The 22915-nt window shown below is 35.9% G+C and overlaps 1 protein-coding gene across 5 annotated transcripts; it reads left to right on the top strand.

Moving 5' to 3' along the window:
- Nucleotides 1-140: 140 nt before the first annotated feature.
- On the top strand, nucleotides 141-6042 carry LOC108334089 (tRNA dimethylallyltransferase 9). 5 transcript variants are annotated; one of them, XM_052871097.1, is made up of 11 exons: nucleotides 144-440; nucleotides 1009-1062; nucleotides 1198-1240; nucleotides 1928-2036; nucleotides 2290-2488; nucleotides 2824-2960; nucleotides 3246-3336; nucleotides 3657-3751; nucleotides 5150-5225; nucleotides 5560-5699; nucleotides 5798-6042. In XM_052871097.1, exons 1-11 carry the CDS (start codon nucleotides 201-203, stop codon nucleotides 5859-5861), a joined length of 1248 nt encoding a protein of 415 aa, XP_052727057.1. In that variant the 5' UTR covers nucleotides 144-200; the 3' UTR covers nucleotides 5862-6042. The 5 variants fall into 5 exon arrangements, 3 of the variants coding, with proteins under 3 accessions (XP_052727058.1, XP_052727057.1, XP_052727056.1); XM_052871096.1 differs by having other exon boundaries at nucleotides 2824-3052; nucleotides 3242-3336; XR_008246210.1 differs by lacking the exon at nucleotides 5798-6042 and having other exon boundaries at nucleotides 141-440; nucleotides 2824-3052; nucleotides 5574-5698.
- The last annotated feature ends 16873 nt before the right edge of the window (nucleotides 6043-22915 follow it).

Here is a 22915-nt window from a genome sequence, read left to right as displayed (position 1 = left end):
ATAAATATGAATAAAATAATCAGTAATATTATTATTTATTTTGAAAAAATTCTTTACTACTTTCCCTTGTAAATTAGAATTTGTAACTCTAAACTCGGGTAAATTAAAAGTAACAATGAGCTAAACAATATATCTGTTATCCAGTCTTAATATACCTCGGTTTGAACTTGACACGCTTCACTCCCACTGCAACTTCGACCATGATTAAAAATGGAGTCTGCACTCTCCGCACCTGCTTCCGTTTTCCGGGGAGGTCGCTATTCCCACCATTGCAGCGCTCGTTCACTTTCCGGCGGCGGTTTCTGGTGACTGCATCCCAAAGGAAGAAGAAAGAGAAGGTTATTGTCATTTCTGGACCCACCGGTTCGGGCAAGAGCCGCCTCGCATTGGAACTCGCTAAGAGCCTCAACGGCGAAATCGTCAGTGCAGACTCTGTCCAGGTAATATTATATTTGAACACAAACAACCATTTTCCTCAATCGTGTTTTTGCACTGCGTATGAGGTGGTGGTAGTGATGCTCGTAGGGTTTTGGGGATTTTAAGTTCAAAAGTTAGCAATCTCCATGGAAATTGACATTCAGCAAATCATGTATAATAAGTTTGTTTAGCTGCTGAATTAGTATTACTACTACTATTATAATTTCATGAGATGAAATACTATTGATTTAAATTGTTGCAGCACATTATTTTGTAAAAGGAGAAGTTATGATTATGGGACAAAATTGATTTTTCATGAAGATGCTATGGATGGAAACGATATTTATTTGAGTTTGGAAATATGTATGTGTATTGTAATTGAACAATTGAACGAGTTTTGTTGTTTTTGTTGAGTTTAGTTCGGATAAATTCGGTGTAAACTTTACATTGTCTTTCCCTTTAAAGAATGTTGATTTCTGGAATAATTACTTTAAAAGTTATGTCGAAGGTGATACGTAATTCGTTTTATGATGTATGAAATAATGCTCTTTCTTTATTCATGTGGCTTAATTGGCTTGTATTGTACCACAGGTATATCGGGGGCTTGATGTTGGATCTGCAAAGCCTTCCCCAGATGAAAGAAAGGTGTGCGATTGTGACATAACGCATGGTTTACCCAGATTGTTATAAGCTTTTTGAATTTCTTCTTTGCTTGAACAATCATTTTTGGAACCTTTGTTTTAGTTCGTTTACTTTTGTTTTGTTTGCTTCTCTTGTTAGGAGGTGCCACATCATCTGGTTGACATACTGCTCCCATCTGAAGGTGTGTTTTATGTTGGACTGAGTATAATTTTTCCTGTGTCTTCTATGAAGCATGTTCTTTGATCTGGACACCAAATACTCCTGCTAATGTCTAAAATATAGCACACTGAGATGCTACATAACAAATGAAATGAAATATGGGAAACATTAGAGCGTAACAAAATATCTATATTAATAAACAATATTTATTTATTCTAGTATGTTCACCTTTCGTCCATGGTGATGACCCTCACAAGAGATTATTGGGATACATTAATTTATTTTGCAATGTCAGCACTTAATCTCTTTACAAAAAAGTCCCAAAGTGAGATGCATTACACCTTTCCACAAAGGTATATTAAACTTTTCAAATCAGCATGTTAAGTTTTATAATTTTTCTATGATAATGACTCTAACAAACAAAAGTTGAGAAATGTTTTAAATATTTTAAATATTTTAAATTGACTTTTCTAAAAGTTAAAATATGATTTTTCTAAACACTTTTGTCTCCATTCATACTGAGGTGTTGGCTCAAGTGTTTGAGAAGACAATATATTTTTAATTGAAGCTATTGAGATTTGTCTGAAAATGTGTTCGTGACACTTCATATACAGGAGGTGTTTGTGCTGCATAGCTCATGTTGATTTTTGTTATTGAAACTTTGAAGGACTTCTATTTTGACTAATTAAAACTAATCATTATTTATCAGACTATTCTGTTGGGCAGTTTTTTGAGGATGCAAGGCAAGCTACAAGATGTATTCTTGACAATGGCCGTGTTCCCATAGTTGTTGGAGGCACTGGATTGTATTTAAGATGGTATGTCTTTTACAATTACCTATTTTGTTGATGTTAACTACTTTTTACTCCTTATTGAATTCTCTAATTGTTGCATAGTGGTTGTATTATATATCTGTAAACTTCTGTCAAATGGAGGAAGCGGTATGGGCATTCACTGTATGGATTGTCAATGTTATATCTCATTGTTATTGAGTTTATTTTCTATATGTAGCTGTTGATGTGCTAATGCGGGACACTATACCTGAGTTATGTTTGAATTTTTAAATATAAGGTTCATATATGGAAAGCCAGATGTACCTAAATCTTCTTCAGTGATTACATCTGAAGTAAATCAAGAATTAGCTGAACTACAGAGGAATGAAGACTGGGATACAGCTGTACAGTTGGTGGTAAAAGCAGGAGACCCAAAGGCTCAATTTCTAGCAGTGAATGATTGGTATCGACTACGGCGTAGCCTAGAGATTACTAAGGTATGCTTGCCAAGTTACGGATAGTCTCATGCAACTCTAAATTCTATCCTGGCTACTAATCTTATCGGAAGATTGAAGAAAACTCTCTTTCATATGCTGCACATGTGTGCTGATATTGAATACCAACCACAGTGAAAATATCCATTTTTTTTGGAGTAAAATGGTTGTTGTGCGATTATCTCTTTTAAATGAACTACATTGTAGTCGACTTATCACGTACATGCCTGTATGTTTCTGTGGATATATATGTCAAATTCATGATTTCCATGGTTTACTGAATTGTGTGAAATATGTTTATGAATTCACCATTTATGTATATTTCTTTCGAATGGCAGTCTAGTGGATCACCTCCTTCTGCATTTCGGGTACCATATGATTCTTTCAGGGAACAGGGTGAATGTAGTGTTGATGATTCTGAGTCATCTGATATGAACACCTACGGTGATGGAATGGAAGAAACCAGCTCATCAGAGTTAGACTATGAGTTTATGTGCTTTTTCCTTTCTAGTCATAGACTTGACCTCTATAGATCAATTGATTATCGGTGTGAAGATATGCTTTTAGGTATACCCCGAACAGGAAAACACTCAATTAGTATATGAATCCCCTACATTTTGTAGAGCATTCTTCTCTACCTGTATGCATGCATGGGCACAGTGCATACCTTGCTGTTATAACAATACATGCAAGCTCTCTGTCAATAATATATGAATATTTGATTGCAACAAGTCTCTTAGCTTTCTTCAACTGCAGGAAGGGATGGGATTTTGTCCGAGGCTCAGTGGCTTCTTGATACGGGTCTTCATCCAAACTCCAATTCTGCAACTAAAGCAATTGGTTACAGACAAGTATATCTTACATTTTCTCTATCACATTTTAATGTTACAATCTTAAAATTTCAAATGATGAAATATATTTGTATATTGTGTACCTCAAGAAGTTCTTTATACAATAAAACAGTGTTGGTTGAAATTGAAGTAGAAAATGACTCCAACTTTTGCCTTTTGAATGGCGTGCTTAATATAAAATTACAGTACTATATGAAGCATTAATGATGTAAAGTAGTTGATGGCCCATAGAACATGTGTATTATGTTGATCATTTTATTTTCTACTGAAATAGTTGTGATGAATTTATTCATTTTGTATACGTGATTCACCAATTTAAGGCCATGGAGTACTTACAAAGATGCAGAGAGCAAGGGGGTCAGAGTTCTGCTGCAGAGTTTTACAAATTCTTGTTTGAATTTCAAAAAGCATCACGGTAATGCATTTTTGTTGTTTTATAAGATAAAAGTAGCATAGTACTTTTGTTTTTCTTTTCAGTTAAAATATTCTGTATATATTAAAAATTAATTCTTTTCCTTTAAATGATTTTGGTTTGAGTAAATCTTTGTTCACTGAATGTTTTTACTGTTAAAATATTACAGCTTTGTTATAAAATTTAATTAAATGAGAAATTTAGAATACAGACTACAGAACATGCTCTTTCATTGTGTTTGAGAACTTTTAAGACCATGCGAGGATCCTCTATCTCTTTCTTGTGTCTAATAACCATTTGAGATTACTTGGATCAACAAGTGAAATGTGCAAGAGGAAGCACTGCTTCAATTCTGAATGCTGCCTCTTCTAGGAATTTTTCCATGCTAGTTCATTCCAAATCTCTATTGGTAAAATTCTCCAAAACTTTGTTTGGGCTTTTCTGTTAGTGTTGGTTTTGTAGTTGTTGTTTTCTTAAATGGTATCACTATTACTTTAGGCTGCCTTCACATACTAAAAAACGAAATGTATATAAAGAAGAAAAGAAAAGTGCTACTATGATAAGTTATTCTCCAGTTCAAACAGGCAAGATATAAATATGTGAGCTTGACTTATGTTTTCTCTTGCCATTGAATTCAAGGGTAATGTTTTCATGTATAGTGTAGTGACAAGGTGCTAAATTGATCGCGTAGAACATATATCCCTATCCCAGGATGATCTCTTTTATGTTTTAATTCCAAAGTGAGCACTAGGGGTTTGTATAATTAAATGTCAAGTTCGGCAACATGCTCAGTGGATGTTATACCATGTACCCATGATATTAACTAAAAAGGTGTTCAGCTTAAAATAAGTTCAGTAACAAAACCCAATTATGATTCATGAATTTTCAATCTTTTGTAGTATCTAAATCAGATAACAATTTTTGAGCAAGTTGTTTGTTTGCTTATTTTGATGTTCTACTTGCTTGTCCTGTTTCAAAAACTGGTGTATGCTGTTAATTAGTATTCTGTACACTTGACTGTTTTAATAAAGATTTCCTTGGTCGGCTTCAATCTATCATATGTCGAGGATGGTGGCTTGTGCTTTCACATCTTGTTTATGTCGAAAGTGTTTCTATTCTTAGCCTATTACTATGATGTGGTTCAAGTAGATCATTACCATCATTTATACCCACCCATATAATACATGCTGGTATGTTGAAATATTTCATCAGGAAAAAAGCCTATAGTACCTTAGTTCTATCTCGCCAATGCACCACAATGTTTATCCTCTGCTGTTGTTTGGTATTTTGTTTCCACTGGATTTCATATTTATTTGATCTTTAGATGCTTGCATGTTTTGTTGCTACAGAGCAGCAGCGTAATTCAGTTATTTAACAAGTTATTTCTTATACTTTCTACAGGAATTTTGCAAAAAGGCAGTTGACATGGTTTCGCAATGAAAAGATATACCAGTGGCTTGATGGTTCTAAACCTCTGGTATAACAATCGCATCTTTCGCCACTGGGTGTTACCTCGTTAATACATGTTTCTCTTTTTATTTCACATTAACACTACTCTAAAGCCAACAAACTTGTGTTCTCATCAATTTTGAATTCATAGAAAACTACTAAAGTTATGTCTCCCTAAGATTGAAGATGTAATTGCTAGTAGTACCTTTTTCAAGTTTTAGGGGGTTGGAACTTGGAAGCAGCTGTTAACTTTCGTATTCCATTAAACCTTATGGAAAATGTTTGTTTTACTGTTGGGTAATCCGTTCTTTTGTTTATTTCTCTCTTGTATGCTTTATCTTGAAATGAACTACTCATGCCAGGAAACCATTCTCAGTTTCATTAATGACGCATACCATGACTGGAATGGAAGTCTTCCTGTGCCTGAACACTTAAAAATGTCGAGAGATATTTCTAATCGCCGAGAAGAAAAACATCTAAAGTCTTACCGCACCAGAAATAGGTACCTTTATTTGTTTTGAGCAAAGTATAATATTAACTTATGCTAAACTATATTTCTTGCAACATACGATTTAATTTAAGTGTTGTTTTCTTATGAAGGCATTTTGTGAAGGGGGAAGATTGTTCTCATATTCTTAATTGGATAAGCAAGACTCAAAGGTGAAGTGATGGATATTATTTTCCTTTTGCATTCTTGAACTGACTTTGAATTTCAAATTCTAGAGTTTCCCGGTCAGAGAGAAAGTTTTGTTTTCATTAACTTTTCTTCATTACATCCTTTTGTCATCTGTAATGTAATATTGTTTTCTGGAATATTATAATGACAGCTGAACTTGGAAGTTTAAGTTCTTTCCATCCTTTCACTTGTGAACCAATGTGTGCGAGAGAGAAGAATAAAATTTTACCTTAAATATTACATCATTAATAATTTAGTATAAATTGAGAATTTTATTTATTCCATCAATCAATATAGCTTCATAAACTATTACTCTATCAATAATTGTATACGTAATATTGATTTAAGCATTGATTATAATTATGTATTATTTTGATTGTTTGTTCCATTTTTTTTTCAAAATTTTACAAATATGATATTTTTAATTTACATGATTTCTTTTTTTAATTTACAAGACTGATAAAATTTTAAACATGATTTAATATAGGAAATTTAAAAATGATCTAATAATAATGAATGGTTTGACAATACGTGAGTTTTATATAAGTATAATTTCTTTTCTCTCTTTATTATGAATTTGTAAGAACGTAGTATATTATAGTTTGAACACGTGTTTTCTTATATAATTTCTTTTCTCACTTTATTATGTATTTATAAGAACATATTATGCGTGTCTTCTTATTCATTCGAAATGGGTATAAATAGTGAAGTTAAATGACTACATTCAACTCTCTAATTTATGCATAGCATAATTAATAGGAGCTATTGACTTAATTGTAAGAAATCAATTAATAGGAGGATAATTTTGAGCCTAATAACACAATCAATTGGCTTAATTACATAAGAATAATTCATATTTCATAACCATCGATGCACAAATGTTAGATGGGGCTGGAAATTTTCAAAAGAATCCAAGGTAATAGGCCTTTGGTGAAGATATAAGATATTTGGTGATGAAAAAGTATACGAAGAACTCGTGCTTGTTTGTATGCTACTTTTTCTCAAACAAAATAAATATCTATCTCAATATGTTTTGTATGTTGATATTGCATAGGATTATTGGATATATAAATGACACTAACATTATCGCAATATACCAAAGTAACCTAAGGGAGAGGAAAATGAAGCTTTAAGAGAAGATTACAGGGCCAACAAGATTCTGAAACAACATTGGCAAGAGATGAAGTTGTCACCAAAAGACATATGGTAACCAAATGTGGAGCGTTTGGTGTCAGGACATCCACCCTAATCAACTTCAATATAAGAAATAAGTTTCTCAATCACAAATAGAGTTGCAAATCATACTATAAGGTACCTTGAACATATTATAGATTGAGTTTTAATGCTAGTATGTGCCCGGTGTAAAGGGCATGCATGTAAAGACAGACTTGTTGAACAACATATGAAATATTAGGGTAAGTGAAGGTGATATACTATAGGGTGCCGACAAGATTCTAGTACATAGTGTGATTCTCATATGGTGTGCTAAAGGATGTATTGAGCTTTTGCTTGGTATCAACTAGAGTAGTAGAAGGATTACAAGAAGTCATGCCGATGCATGCAATGATGTCACAAACATAGGTACTCTGACCGAGGAACAAGTTACTCGCATGTCTTGTCATAAAAATGCTAAGAAAATAACTCAAAGGACCACGATCCTTCATAGAAAATTCAGAGGCAAGGAATGTCATGATATATTTGTACTAGTTATGGGATGAGGTGATGAGAATGATGTCATCAACATAAAGAAGGATGTATACCATGTCAGAACCACATTGGTAGATGAAGAGGGAGTGATCTGAAACGCTATGCTGGAACCCAATGGTAGAAACAGCAAAGTGTTGATACCAAGCTTGAGGCGCTTACTTCAAACCATAAAGAGATTCCCTCAGACGATAAACGTGATTAGGGTAAAAGAGATAACGAAAACCAAACGATTGGTGCATGTATACACTCTTATGTAGATTACCATGGAGAAATCCATTCTAAACATCTAACTGATGAATGAGTGATAATAGTTGAAAAACTATTATTTTTATACTTAAAATTGACTTCAATTACAACCTTTATGACTTAGAAATTAGCTTGAACTCATGATTTTGTTGAATTATTCAAAATAACAGAGTTGGACAAGTTTTATGCTTGATTTCCTTGTTTTTGCAGGTTTAAAGATGAAATTGATGAAAGAAGTGAAGTAGGAAAGAGATGGAGACAGAAAAGAACACAAAAAGAGCAAAAGAAGAGAATCAGCAAGTACCGCTCAACGCCAACTACCGTTGAGCGACACTTTTCAGTACCCGTTGGCACCGTTGAGGGGAAAACTGGCGCTGAGGGGAAGAAGTGAAACGCGCTACTACCGCTGAGCAGCACTTTTTTGGGCTTGGGCCTACTTTTCTGTATTTTTTAGAATAATATATAAGCTTTAGGACGTCCTAGGGTTTGGATCTTTGGCTGGAACGAAGCAAGAACACACTCTTTCACCCCTTGGAGGAGGATTTTGGATGCTAAGGCTCCCTTCTCAACTTTCTAGGGTTCTATCTTTCATTCTTTCATTGTATTTCATCTAGTTTCACCATGAATATGGTGAAGTAAACTTATTTTGTTATTGGGGAATCAATGTAAATCCTTAGAAACTCTCTTGTATGGAATTTGTTCTTCAAAATCATCTTTATGATACATGTTTTCTTTCATTAATAGTTAGGTTTTTTCCTCTTTGCTCAAAGCATGCATTGTTTAACTCATTCGATGTCATGATTATTGGTTTTGTCGATATGGACACATACAGGGAAACCTAGATCTGGGGAATCTCTTCCAAAAGTATATTACCAACCTAGACATAGGAGTATGATAGTTGGTTGCCTTTAAGCTTCTGTTCATTATAATGCATGATTAATTGCTAGGGAGATAAGACATTGTAAACTAGTGATTATGATTAGGCTTTCTTCGTTGAGACATCGGGTTTTAAGTAATTTAGAAAGTGGCATTAACATTAATGAAAAGATTGATGAATTCCTAAATACAAGAGAGCGGATAGGATGAAATTGACAAACCCCAACAACATATTCATCCATATAATTCAAATCAAGTGTTTCGTTTCTTCTTGCCCATTGATCAATACATGCATACATATTTACTTTTGAGTATTTGCATTAAAAATCTTAATCAATTGGTTTTGCAAGTCTTAGCTAATCAACAAGCCACACAACTGACTAGGCCGTGAGTCCTTTGGGAAAATGATACTTGGTCTTACCATGTTATTACTTCATACGATTCGGTTACACTTGCCGAGGGTTAACAAGTCTTTGACTCCGTTTTTGGGGCTTTAAGATTTGTTCATCAAGTTTTTGGCACCGTTGCCGGGACTCGTGGTTTAACTAGTCTATTTGTGTGATTTTTGATTATTTTTGACTTGTTGTGAATTTTGTTTTCTGTTTTTATTTTTCGGTTATTATTTTATTTTATTTTGTTTTCTGTTTTTATTTTCTTTTTTTATTTTCTTTTTTTATTTTTCGGTTATTATTTTATTTTCTATTTTTATTTTCTGTTTTTGTTTTCTATTTTTATTTTCTGTTTTTATTTTCTATCTTCTTATCTTCTCAATTATTTCTTATCTTTCTATCTTTTTGTGCTAACAAAATTTTTCTAGGGTTTTGTTTCCTTGTGTATGTAGGGTAATATTCGGACTAGAAGAAAAAAGATTTCTGAACCTCTTCTTGAAGGCCTGGACGAAAGTAGAAGGAGGAGGAGAGTTCGAACTTCAAGAGAACTATTCCTTTCTCCTGAAACACTCTTACAACCTTCACCACAAAGGTCTTACCGTAGCACTGAAAATATGGCAGAGGAGAATAATGGTAGACAGACTCTTGCAGATTACACCACTTTTGTTGGCCCTCAACATTTTAACAGTATAGCAAGGCTGAGGGTCAATGCTACAAACATGGAGGTGAAAGCAGCGTTGATACAGTTGGTGAAAAGCAATCAGTTTAATGGGCTATCACATGAAAGCTCGTATGAACATCTTACCACCTTCAATGAAATCTGTAACACCGTGAAGATAAATGGAGTGCCAGATGAAGCAATCAAGCTTAGCTTGTTTCCTTTCTCATTGGGAGGCAATGCTAAGTTATGGTTGAATTCTTATCCAGAAGGTAGTTTTACAGAATAAGAAGCTGTGGTTGCAAAGTTTTTAAACAAATACTTCCCACAATCTAAAGTCAACAAAGGGAAGCAAGAGATCTCTTCTTTCAGACAAGGCATGGAGGAGACATTAGGTCAAGCATGGGAAAGGTACAAAAGCTTTTTGAGAAAAACTCCCATGCACGATTTTGATGAAGCAACAATAGTTCTACTTTTCCTTGGAGGTCTTGGTTCATAAACCAAGTTGATGTTAGATGCCTCAGCTGGAGGTAATATTAAATGTAAGACTCCAGAGGAAGCAACAAAATTGATAGAGAACATGGCTGCAAATGACAATGAAATGCATAGTGAAAGAGGAGCCTCTGTTCAACCAAAAGGGGTTCTACAATTGCAGTCAAATGATGCCTTGCTTGCTCAGAATAAAGTTATAACTCAACAGTTGGAAAATCTAGCAAAGACACTTGCTCAATTGCCGAAGGAATTAAAAGCTGTTGCTCAAGTTCAACAACAGATGTGTGAACTATGTGGTGGTGACCATATCAATGGTTAATGTGCTTTTCCAGTGGAGGGCCTAGAAGATGTAAATTTCACGAACAATCAATTTCCATACCGCCAAGGTAATTTCAACCAAGGGTGGAAACCTCACCCAAGCATGGGTCAAGGTCAGGGACAATCTGGACAAACTGGGCAATCAGGACAATTTAATAGGCCACAACAACAACCATCATTATGTCAACAAATGTCTACACTCACTGAAAAACATACAAAGTTGGAAGAAACTCTTAACCAGTTTATGCAGGTAACCATCTCCAATCATAACAGCACTCAAGCAACCCTTAGAAGTATGGAGATGCAAATCAGATAGTTAACTAAGAAGTTGGAAGAAAGGCCTGATAAGAGTTTTGGGGCTAATATTGAGGTTAACCCTAAAGAAGAGTGTAAGTGTAGATGTTGAAAGAGTTGAGTTAGAGAGAAAAGAAGAAAAAGAAGAGAGAAAAGAAGAGAAAGAAAAGAGAGTTGAAGAAAAAGAAGAGAGAATGAAGAGAAAAGAAAAAAGAGTAGAGAGAAATGAAAAAGAAGAGAGAGAAGAGATAAAAATTGAAGATATTCTTCCTTTTCCAACAAATTATGAGAGATTAGAGAAAGAGGACAGTTTGGGCATTTTACAGAAATATTCAAACAATTGGAGGGTGATTTACCTTTGAAGGAGATATTGCAACAAATTACAAATTATACAAAGCCCATGGAACAAGTCTCCACAAAGAAAAGACATAGAGAAGAGGAGACAAATGATTACAAAGCGGTCAAGAAAAAGCTACTCCCTCCAAAAGAGAAAGATCCAGGAAGTTTCACCATTCCATGTATCATAGAAAAGAAAAAGGTAAATAAAGCCCTACTTGATTTAGGGTCAAGCGTTAATTTAATGCCTTATTCTTTACTTGAACAAATGGGTGATCTTAAAGTCAAGCCTATAAAGATGAATCTGTTAATGGCGGATGGCTCTTCAAAGAATCTGTATGGTATAGTAGAGGATGTTATGGTTTGTGTTGGAGAACTAAAATTCTTGGTGGACTTTGTGGTGATGGAGATAAAGGATGAAAGGGTTCCTATTATTCTTGGAAGGCCGTTTATGAAAACGGCTAAAGTCATCATTGATGTAGATGAAGGAATAATGGTGTTTCAAGACCGAGATAAAAATGTGGTTATTGATGTCTTCAAAGAGGAACAACAGACATAAATAAGTTATAAAGCTACATATCAAGATGTACTCATGACTAGTCCTCAAGATGCAAAGCCAAGCTTCAAAGGTAAATTTTTTTTCTTGTTTAAGGATAGGGAAGAAGATCAAGATAGCAAAGGAAGGACGGTTCATGATGTTTCAAGGCAAGCACAACCCAACCTTGGTAAACATGTGAAATTCAAAAACAGGTTGTGGATTGTTAAAGACTATAAGCAAGATGGAGTGATAGAAATTGAATCTCCATATTTGATAACTTTTTGGCAAGTATACCAAATCATTCCAAGTAATATAGAGTAAGTTCAAAGTATCATTCTCCCAAGGGACTTGTGCAACACATGGCAATTCTTCCTTTTATAACTCAATTAGACATCAAAGTGTACAAAAAACACAAGAAACTCTTTTTGGTATTTTTATCAAACAGTTGGTGTGCAAGGAATTATATTTAAAAGAAACTTTGTTGGAATTGGGTTTCATGAATCATATGAAGATAAAACTCTGTACAATATATCATTATTTCATTCAAACATTCACATCAAGGCATACTAGTCCTAATCCCTTAGCAACTAGTTCTAAATTTATATATCAAAATGCTAATCCCTTAGTCCATTTAACATACAATTTGCATTAAGTCCGATGCTAAAAATGACCAAGTTATTGAGTCTATCCCTAGATCCCAAATCACTTAGGTGCTCTATCTATGTTCATGTTCAAAATTACTTTTCGGTAATCAGAGACATTCAAATAACATTATATTTTCATACAATGATAGTAAATTCAAGAAAGAACATATGAACGCACAACGATATATTGAACAGGAAAATTACATCACAGTGAGTTCATTACATCCAATTCCAACAAAAGAAAAATTACTCCTAGTCATCTAAACGTACACATTTGAAGCAATCCCTTGCAAAATGGTGTCTTGATGCCTTGAAGTAGTCTCCGGAAGTTCCTGAGATGTTTTCGTTTCTTTCTTTTGTCCGGAACTTCTGTCAGAAGAATGTTTCTGTCTTTCTGTCATGTCTTTTAAAGCCACTTAACTTCATTAATTCGCTCAGTGCACATGTACTGGTCCGCTATGCGAATTTTCTTAACTGCTGCACTTTAACTCATGTTAATCGCTCAGCGTATAGGTACTGGTGCGCTATGCGAATTTCCTTCTTCTGGCAGTGCGAATTTTGGCTTTTGCTTTGCGAAAAATGGCTGACAGAGTCTAAATAATACACCCTTTCCTGTACAATACTTTACATAACAATCTACTACCTATTACAACTTTTCAATGAGGAACAACATGAATAATTACAAGATTGAGCTCATTTATAAGTGTAAAAACAACTCTTTTTCACACTTATCAATATTCAAGAAGAGTAAAAAAGGTGGACCAGAAGCAGCTGATGAGTTGGTGTGATGACAGAAAGATGAACACCAACATTGAAGATGGAACTTGAACTTTATTGGGTCAAGCTAATGACGTTAAAAGAGCGCTTACTGGGAGGCACCCCAGTGATTTCAGAACAATAATTTTGATTTTGGTTATGTAATTTTATAAACTGTGGACAATACTTTTATGATTGAAAATTTTTGGGTTAGCATCTACTGATGGATGCTAGGTGGTTAAGTATCTACTGAAGGATACTAGGTTTATTAACAGGTTTGTTACACCTACTAGTGGGTGTTGGTAAGGCAAAATTGCACCTACTGATGGGTGTTGGTGGATTTTGAGTGAGGCTCGTGACGTTAAACAAGCGCTACCTAGGAGGCAACCCAGTTGATTTACTATTTTTTGTTTGTTTGTTTTGATTTTGCTTTAGTTGCATGTTAGGGATTAAATGTATGAGTGATTTGAGAACTTAAATGCATGGAGTGAGTGAGAGGCATGAGTATTAGGCACCTAGGGCAAGCTAGGAAGAAAGAGAGCAATTCACGCAAGTTCCGCTCAGCCCCAATTACCGCTGAGCGGTACTTATGCAAAATGTTTTTTTTTGGGTTGCCCTTAGCGGGACCCGAGCCCATTAGGGTATTTTTATACCCTAGGGTGCGATTTTGGGTTCATTTTCAGATTGCTTTCCTCTCACACACTTCTGAACACTTTTCTAAGAGTTCTCTACATCTTTCCCTTCATTCCCCTTTACAAAATCCCTCTTCCACTCACTTTCTCACTAGTTTTCCACCTAAGTTTGGTGTTTGAAGAGAGCATTGTTGTTGGGGCTGAGTTCTTCATATTTGTTAAGCATTTTCTACTCATCTAGTATCTCCACCCAAGTAAGTAAAGCATTTTTCATTCTAGGGTTCTTGAAAGCATGAATTGGTATGAAATTGGATGTTCAAAGCATGATTCTTTAGGGATTTTGATTTCTATGCATGATTTGATGAATTAATTGATATTTGAACCGATTAAAATGCTTGATTTTGGTCTGGAAGTATGAAAATTGCTTGTGGTCTGGAAGTGGTAATTACCCCTGAGCGCGACTCTGCCATACTTGGTTTTTGGCTTCTTTTTCTTGCTGGCTTGGTGCACTAGTTGCGCTGAGGGGCTTTTGTGACCCTCAGTAGTGGTTTAGCATGGATTTGGGATGTTGTTTATGGTTTACTAATGATTAACAACATGTTTTGTGGTTTTGTAATTTGTGTTGATGTAGGGATGACATCCTCTTCAGGCAAAATATTGAAGACCACAACCTTCGAGAGGAAAGACAAGGAACCTGAACAACCTCATTCTAGTAGGTTCCTCTGTCGCAAACATGAGAATCATTTTAAGATTGTTCAAGATAGGAGACTCCTGATGGAGAGGAAAGCTGGAATGATACCTAACTTTGCTCCTCAGTTTGGAGAGCAACTGATGGGAAGAAACTAGACGAGATTGGCCACATACCCTGCACCAGCCAACATAGCAGTGGTGAAGGAATTCTTCACCAATGCAAGAAAGTTGGGTGATTATTCGGCTGAGGAGTACCTAAGCTATGTTAGAGGCCATACTATTAGGTATGATCCTAACTCTATCAACAACTTTTTGGGTACTGAATGGGTTGGAGAGCAGTGCCAGTTTTCCCTTTGTATGGAGGAAGGCACTGATTTTAATGATGTGGAGAGTGTTCTATGTGTACCTGGAGGACACTTCCAGAGGAACAGAAACGATGCAATGGTGAATATCAGGAGGACTGATTTGACTCCTCTTTCTAAGTATTGGATGACATTCTCCCATGCCAACATTCAGCCGTGTTCGCATGTTTCAGACATCACTCTCAGCAGGGCACTTCTCCTCTACTGTGTGCTCAGAAATATGAGCATTAACATTGGCTAAGTGATTGCCAATGAAATACAAATGTGTGCGAACACAATGAACAACAAGGCACCTTTAGGGCATCCTTCCTTGATTACACACCTGTGCAAGATAGTTGGGGTGGATACTTCTGCTCCACCATTGGAGAGGTCGAGGAAATCCATTGATGAGGCCTATTATAGGTAGTATTGTGGAGGAGAGGAGGCAGCTCAGCTAGTGCCACCATAAAAATCTCCATTCTCACTTTCCAAAAAGCATAGTTATCACCAGTAAACAATGGAGGTCTGTTAATGGAAGCACCCTCAGCATATACATGGTTTTTATTGTGACCGGCCATTTTCGCAAATAACTTTTTTTTTGACAAACTATCAAAGCAAGCTCTGATACCAATTGTTGGTATCTGAGGGGGTATTTTTTGAAGAGTATAGCGCAGCGGAATTAAAACTTAGAGAGCGGAAATGGTGTTCGATCACAATTAAAATTAATTTGGTCCTTTTAGTAAAAATAATTTTTCTTTCAGAAAATTAATCAAACAGTTGATATAGGTAAAATAATAAAAAGTGTAAGGAATAGAAAAGTTGACACACTGGATTTTTATCCTGGTTCGATTCAACAGAATCTACGTCCAGTCGTTAATCACTATAAATAGTGATTAACAGTTCCACTAAAAATGGTTTAACAGATTACAATCAAATGAACAGGAATAAAACGAAAAGAACCACTCTACCAACTTGAAGAGAACCGCTCCGGCAATCGACCAACGATTCGCAAGCTTCTCCTTTCACAAGACCAGGCAGAGTACCTTGCTAACTTGAAGAGAGTCTGCTCCGACTATCGACACACGATACGCAAGCCTCTCCTTTCATAAGACCAAGCAAGGGAACAATGAACACAAAGCTCTCTAAGAATGTTCCTTTGACACACAATGTTCTAAGCTTTCTCAGTTCAAGAAAAACGTTACCTTCTGATTTCTCCAAATCAAATTATATAGCCAAGTACACTGAATGCCAAAGGTCAGCTCCCAACTGCCATGAATAATCGATTATTGTAAGTGATAATCGATTATTCAAGTCCATTACAGAGTTTTCAAAAAAGTGATAATCGATTATATGAAGTGATAATCGATTATTCAAGTATGACTTGTGAGAATCGATTATTGCTTAACCATAATCGATTATACTAGTAAAAATTACAATGTTAACATTTTCCTACTACATTCAAAATCTACAAGTTGCTTTTTTAAATATTTTCCTACTACATCCAAAATCTATAAGTTGCAGCATCATCAAAACACATCTTCAGGTTTTACCAATACTCCTTATTGGTAACAATCTCCCCCTTTTTGATGATGATCAAAAACTCTCTTTTTAAAAGCAACTCAGGTTTACCTGCAACATATATAAATTAATGGACAACCACAGAGTTAGCAGTACCTGTACAATTAAACAAGTGCTACTTGGGAGGCAACCCAGTTGATTGATTATATTTTTGTTTGTTTTGTTTCAGTTGCATGATAGGGCTTTGGATGCATGAGTGACATGAGAGTTTTATTGCAGGAAGCAAGTGAGGGCCATGAGTAAGAGGCACCTAGGTTAAGCTAGGAAGAAGAAGACCACTTCACGAAAGTGCCGCTGAGCGGTAGTGTCGCAGATGGGCTTAGGTTGCCCCTTAGCGGAACCCGAGCCCATTAGGGTATTTTTATACCCTAAGCCGCGCCTTGGCCTCTATTTTCAGATTCTTCTTTGCACACACACTCATTCATACTTTTCCAAAGGTTCTCTACAATCTTCCCTTCTATCCTCTTTAAAAATTTCTCCTTTCCACCCACTTTCTCACTAGTTTTCCATCTAAGTTTGGGGTTGGGAGAGAGCATCAATATTTCTTCACAAGTTGAAAGCATTCTCTACTAATTTAGCATCTCCACCCAAGTAAGTCAAGCATTTTTCATTCTAGGGTTCTTGAGCATGAATTTGATTATTGAAGCATGAATTTTTAGGGGTTTTGATTCCTATGCATGATTTGATGAATTAATTGATGTTTGAACCGATTGAACTGTTTGATTTTAAGCTGGAAACATGAAAATTGTATTTGGGTGGAGTTAGGATAAGTCAAAAGAAGTTTTTCAAAATTCTGCAGATTTACCGCTCAGGGGTAAATTGCCGCTGAGCGGCACTCTGACAGACTTGTGATTTTTGCTGCATTGTGTAATGGATTCATGCACTGGTGGCGTTGAGGGGTGATTTTCACCCTCAGCGGTGGTTTAGCTTGGAAATAGGGTGTTGTATATGGTTTACTAATGATTAACAATATGTCTTGTGGTTTTGTAATCTGTGTTTGATGTAGGAATGACATCTTCTTCAGGCAAAAGAGTGAAGACCATGGCATCAAAAAGGAAAGAAAAGGAACCAGAGCAACCCCATTCTAGTAGGTTCCTATCTCGCAAACATGAGAAACACTTTAAGGTGGTACAAGATAGGAGGCTTCTTATGGAGAGGAAAGTTGGAATGATACCTAACTTTGCTCCTCAATTTGGAGAGCAACTGTTGGGAAGGAATTGGGGAAAGCTAGCCACATACCCAGCACCAGCCAATATAGCTGTGGTAAAAGAATTCTACACCAATGCAAGGAAGATTGGTGATTATCCAGCTGAGGAGTACCTAGGCTATGTCAGAGGCCACACTATTAGGTATGATCCTGACTCTATCAACAACTTCTTGGGTACGGTATGGACTGGTGAGCAGTGTCAGTTTGCTCTATGTATGGAAGAGGGCAGTGATTTTGATGATGTGGAGAGTGTTCTATGCATACTTGGAGGACATTTTCAGAGAAACAGAACTGGTTGTGTGGTAAACATTAGGAGGACTGACTTGAATCCTCTTGCAAAGTATTGGATGTCATTTTCTCATGCCAACATTCAGCCATGTTCTCATGTTTCAGACATCACTCTTAGCAGAGCAGTCCTCCTTTACTGTGCGATCAGGAATTTGAATGTCAATATTGGGCAGGTAATAACTAATGAGATAAGTATGTGTGCTAACACAACAAACAACAAAGCACCATTAGGACATCCTTCTTTGATCACACACTTATGCAAAATAGCTAGGGTGGATACTTCTGCTCCACCATTTGAGAGGCCAAGGAAAGCAAATGATGAGGCCTATTACAGACAATACTGTGGAGGTGAGGAAGCAGCTCAGCCAGTTCCACCACGCCGTACTCAAAGAGAAAGAGGACAAGCATAGAGTCAGGCATCTATAGAGGCATATGAAGCAGAGCCTTTCCAAATGAGGGACATGTATATGTCTCTTATAGGTGCACAATTGCAGGCTATCCACAGAGGGCAGGTGGCCACTGTTGAGATGATTGTTGGAATGTATGATACACCTCCTCCACACAGGTGGACTATGGAGGAGTTCCATAATGTAGTAGCTTGGCCAGAGGAGCAGGCCCAAGGCGGCACAACTGGAGCAGCTGAAGCTTCAGCTATGGAGATGGATGAAGAGGATGACACATTTGAGGATGCTGAAGATAAGGAAGAAGAGAAGGATACAAATGACAGCTCAGACTGATGTGGAGCTGAGATAACATTTACTGATGAATGCTATAAGCACTGGAGCAGGATTTATGCTTTTGTTGGTTTTATGTTCTGAACTTCTCTGTTTTTGTTTTTAGAATAGGGTTTGATGTACTCAATTTGAACTTGGTCTGTTATGATGGTTTGCTTATGATTGTTGTTTGATAAGTAATGCTTGATGATACTTTGATGATGATGGATGTTGAGATGTGCACATTATATGCTTATACAGGTGATTCACAAGCTTTGTGAACAAATGCTTGATGTTGTGATTGTGATTATGATGCTAAGCAGGATGTGTACAAGTGGAATGTGAATGAGCTTATATGTTAGGTTTTGAGCTCCAGATTTGTTTGTGATTGAATGCTATTACTTTGAAAGCATGAATGATTTTGCCCAGGTTTTCTATGATTGAATCAATTGCCTGTTTGCATCATATGATCAAGGCCATTTGTTGGTAACCCTTTTGTTAGCCAAATGCAAGAATTTAGCCCACTAAAAGAGAGCACTATGTGTTCTATCCTTTGAACCCTTAGCCTTGAACATGACTTGAAAACCCCTTGTGAAAAGCTTTACCTTGAGTTAAGTAGATAATATCTGATGGTATTGATAAATTTTAAAGTTTGGGGTTGTTGGGAAGTTATGAAAGGGGAAATTGAAAGCATTGAACTAAGAGCTAAGAACTAAGTATGTGAAAAGAAAAAGAAAAAGAGAAAGAAAAGAGAAGAAAAAGCAAAGCTCAATGCAAAGGAAAGTTGGGAATAAGTAAGAATGATTGTGTTTATATGGTTCTCTTAACTCAAGGGTTTTGTGATCTAGAAAAACCAATTTTCTTGTTAGCCCAGCCACATTATAAGCCATTGAAAAGTCCTTTTGATGATGCATGCTTGTGAATGTATTTGATTATGGTTAAATGAAAGGAAAAATCAATTCTTGTGACATTGTGATAGAAGAGTGAATGAGTGATTACCTCTTATACATTTGTGTGTTTGAGTGAAACACTTTATCTAGTGAGGAAAGATTCCATGAGCACATGAGCATCCATGCTTAGTTGATTGATCATTCATGAAAAGTAGCATTTGTTAGTTATTAGGTGATTGTGTGAACACTAAAGCATGTGCATGTCTTGATTGAAGTCTTTGTCATTTGCTTGATTGAGTAATGACTTATCTTGAAAAGAGGATTTTTGAATGAAGTGAACCATTGTATTGATTGGTAGAAGATTGAGTTACATCTTGTTTGCTTGAGGACAAGCAAAATTCTAAGTTTGGGGTTGTGATAACAGTTGAAAAACTGTTATTTTCATGCTTAAAATTGATACTAAAAGCAACCTTTAACACTTAGAAACTAGCTTAGAATCATTCTTTTGTTCATATTTTTAGAAATAAGAGAGTTGGACATGTTTATGCTTGATTTCAGTGTTTTATGCAGGTTTTAAGATGAATTTGATGAAAGAAGTGAAGAAGGATAGAGATGGAATCAGAAAAGAACTCAAAAAGGGCAAAAGAAGAGAAACCGTAAGTACCACTCAGCACTAGTTTACCGCTGAGCAGCACTCAGGAATACACATTGGCTCCGGTGAGGGGTGAAAGTGCAGCTGAGGAGAGATTGGACTTTGCGCTAGTATCAAGTAAGAAACTCGGTAAAATGACGCCAAAAACTTGTTTAACCCTCGGCAAATGTGACCGAATCGTATCAAGTAAGAAACTCGGTAAGACCAAGTATCGTTCTCCCAAAGGACTCACGACCTAGTTAGTTATATGATTTGTTGATTATTTAAGACTTGTGAACAAACTCTTGTGGTTTCAAATGCAAAAGATAATAAGTAAACATGAATGCATGAGTTTGATCAGTGGAAAAGAGGAACACAAACACGGAACAAATTATATGGATGAGTATGTTGTTGGGGAAATCAATTTCATCTTATCCACTCTAATATATTTTTGGAATTCATCATTCTTTTCATTAATGTTAATGCCACTCTCTAAATCACCTTGCGAAGAAAGCCTATCCTTAATTACGAGTTGATACAATTCCTAGCATCTCTAATAATTAATTCTGAAGCATAGAAGCTTAAAGGCAACCAACCCTCATATCCCTATGTCTAGGCGATATTACTTTTGGGAGAAATTCCCCGGATCTAGATTTTACCGTATGTGTACATATCAACAAAACCAAAAATCATGACATCGAATGAGTTAAACAATGCATGCTTTGAGCAAAGAGGAAAAACCCTAACTAGTGATGAAAGAAAGCATGTACCATAAATATGATGTTTAAACACAAAAGTCCATATATGAGAGCTTCAAAAGATTACATTGATTCCCCAACAACAAGAAGAGTTTAATTCACCATATTCATGATAAAACTAGATGAACAATAATGAAAGAATGGAAGAGATAGAAAAACCCTAGAAAGAGAAGAGGAGAGCCGTCACCATCTCTAATTCTACCCCCAAGGGGTGAAAAGTGTGTTTTGCGTCTTCTCCAACCAAAGATATAAACCCTAGGACGTCCTAAAGCTTATATACTATTCTAAAAAAATACAGGAAATTAGGCCCAAACTCATAAAAGTAATAGAAAACCGGTCCAAGCCCATTTAGAATGGCGCTTAACGGTATTTTACCGCTGAGCGGTACTAGCGCATGATCCACTTTGCCCCCCAGCTGCTAGTTTGCCCCTCAGTGGTGATTTCGGCACCTGAAAACTTCCGCTCAGCGCCACTCGGTCGCACTTTTTCTGCATTCAGGTTGACTTTTCAGCATTCTGGTTGACTAGTTGACTTTTCTGGTTAACTGGTTGACTTTTCTGGTTGACTGGTTGACTTTTCTGGTTGACTATTGACTTTTATGGTTTCTGGTTGACTGTTGACTTTTCTGGTTTCTGATTGACTTTTCAGCATTCCAATCATTCGGTACTTCAATTCTTCTTTCAAATCATTCAATTAGCCTACAAAATCAAGGGAATCTTGCAAAAAACTATTAAATTCACCTTTAACTCTCTTATTCACAAAACTAAAGCAAAAATATGAGTTCAAGCTAGTTTCTAAGTCTTAAAGGTTGCTTTTGGTATCAATTTTAAGCATAAAAATAACGGTTTTTCAACCGTTATCACAACCCCAAACTTAAAACTTTGCTTGTCCTCAAGCAAACAAGATGTAACTCAATCTTCCATCAATCCATTTAATGGTTCACCACATTCAAAACTTCGTTTTCAATATAAGTAAGTACTCAATTAAGCTCATTGCAGAGATTTCAATTAAGACATGCACATGCTTTAGTGTTCACACAATCACATACTATCCAACAAATGCTACTTTTCATGAATGACCAATCAACTAAGCAAAGATGTTCTTATGTGTTCATGGAATCTTTCCTCACTAGATAAAGTGTTTCACTCAAACACACAAGTGTATAAGAGGTATTCACTCATTCACTCTACTATCACAATATCACATGAATTGACTTTGCCTTTCATTTAACCATAATCAAATACATTCACAAGCATGCATCATCACAAGGACTTTTCAATGGCTTATAATGTGGCTGGGCTAACAAGAAAAAATGGTTTTTCTAGATCACAAAACCCTTGAGTTAAGAGAATCATCTAACACAATCATTCTTACTTATTCCCAACTTTCCTTTGCATTGAGCTTTGCTTTTTCTTCTTCTTTTTTTCTCTTTTTCTTTTTCTTTTCACATACTTAGTTCTTAGCTCAATGCTTTCAATTTCCCTTTCATAACTTCCCAACAACCCCAAACTTGAACATTTGTCAATACCACAAAATATTTTCTACTTAACTCAAGGTAAAGCTTTTCACAAGGGGTTTTCAAATTATGTTCAAGGTTGAGGGTTCAAAGGATAGAACACATAGTGCTCTCTCTTAGTGGGCTAAATTCATGCATTTGGCTAACAAAAGGGTTACCAACAAATGGCCTTGATCATATGATGGAAACAAGCAATTGATTCAATCATAGAAAACCTGGGCAAAATCATTAATGCTTTCAAAGTAATAACATTCAATCACAACAACTCTGGAGCTCAAGACCTCACATATAAGCTCATTCACATTCCACATGTACAAATCCTACTTAGCATCATAATCACAGTCACAACATCATGCATTTGTTCACAAAACTTTTGACTCACCTGTTTAAGCATATAATGTGCACATCTCAACATCAATCAATATCAAAGCATCATCAAACATTACTTATCAAACAACAATCATAAGCAAATCATCATAACAGACAAAGTTTCCAATTGAGTACATCAAACCCTATTATAAAAATATAAGCAAATAAGTTCAAA

The sequence above is a fragment of the Vigna angularis genome, chromosome 11 (assembly GCF_016808095.1).
Source record: "Vigna angularis cultivar LongXiaoDou No.4 chromosome 11, ASM1680809v1, whole genome shotgun sequence".
Classification (NCBI taxonomy): domain Eukaryota; kingdom Viridiplantae; phylum Streptophyta; class Magnoliopsida; order Fabales; family Fabaceae; genus Vigna; species Vigna angularis.
Note: the sequence above shows the minus strand (reverse complement) of the source record. Positions and strands in the feature narration are given on the sequence as shown.

Coding starts and splice junctions, on each gene's coding strand:
- LOC108334089 (XM_052871096.1), top strand. CDS start 201: ATGATTAAAAATGGAGTCTGCACTCTCCGCACCTGCTTCCGTTTTCCG. Junction 441..1,008: donor TCAGTGCAGACTCTGTCCAG/GTAATATTATAT, acceptor ATTGTACCACAG/GTATATCGGGGGCTTGATGT. Junction 5,226..5,559: donor TTGATGGTTCTAAACCTCTG/GTATAACAATCG, acceptor TACTCATGCCAG/GAAACCATTCTCAGTTTCAT.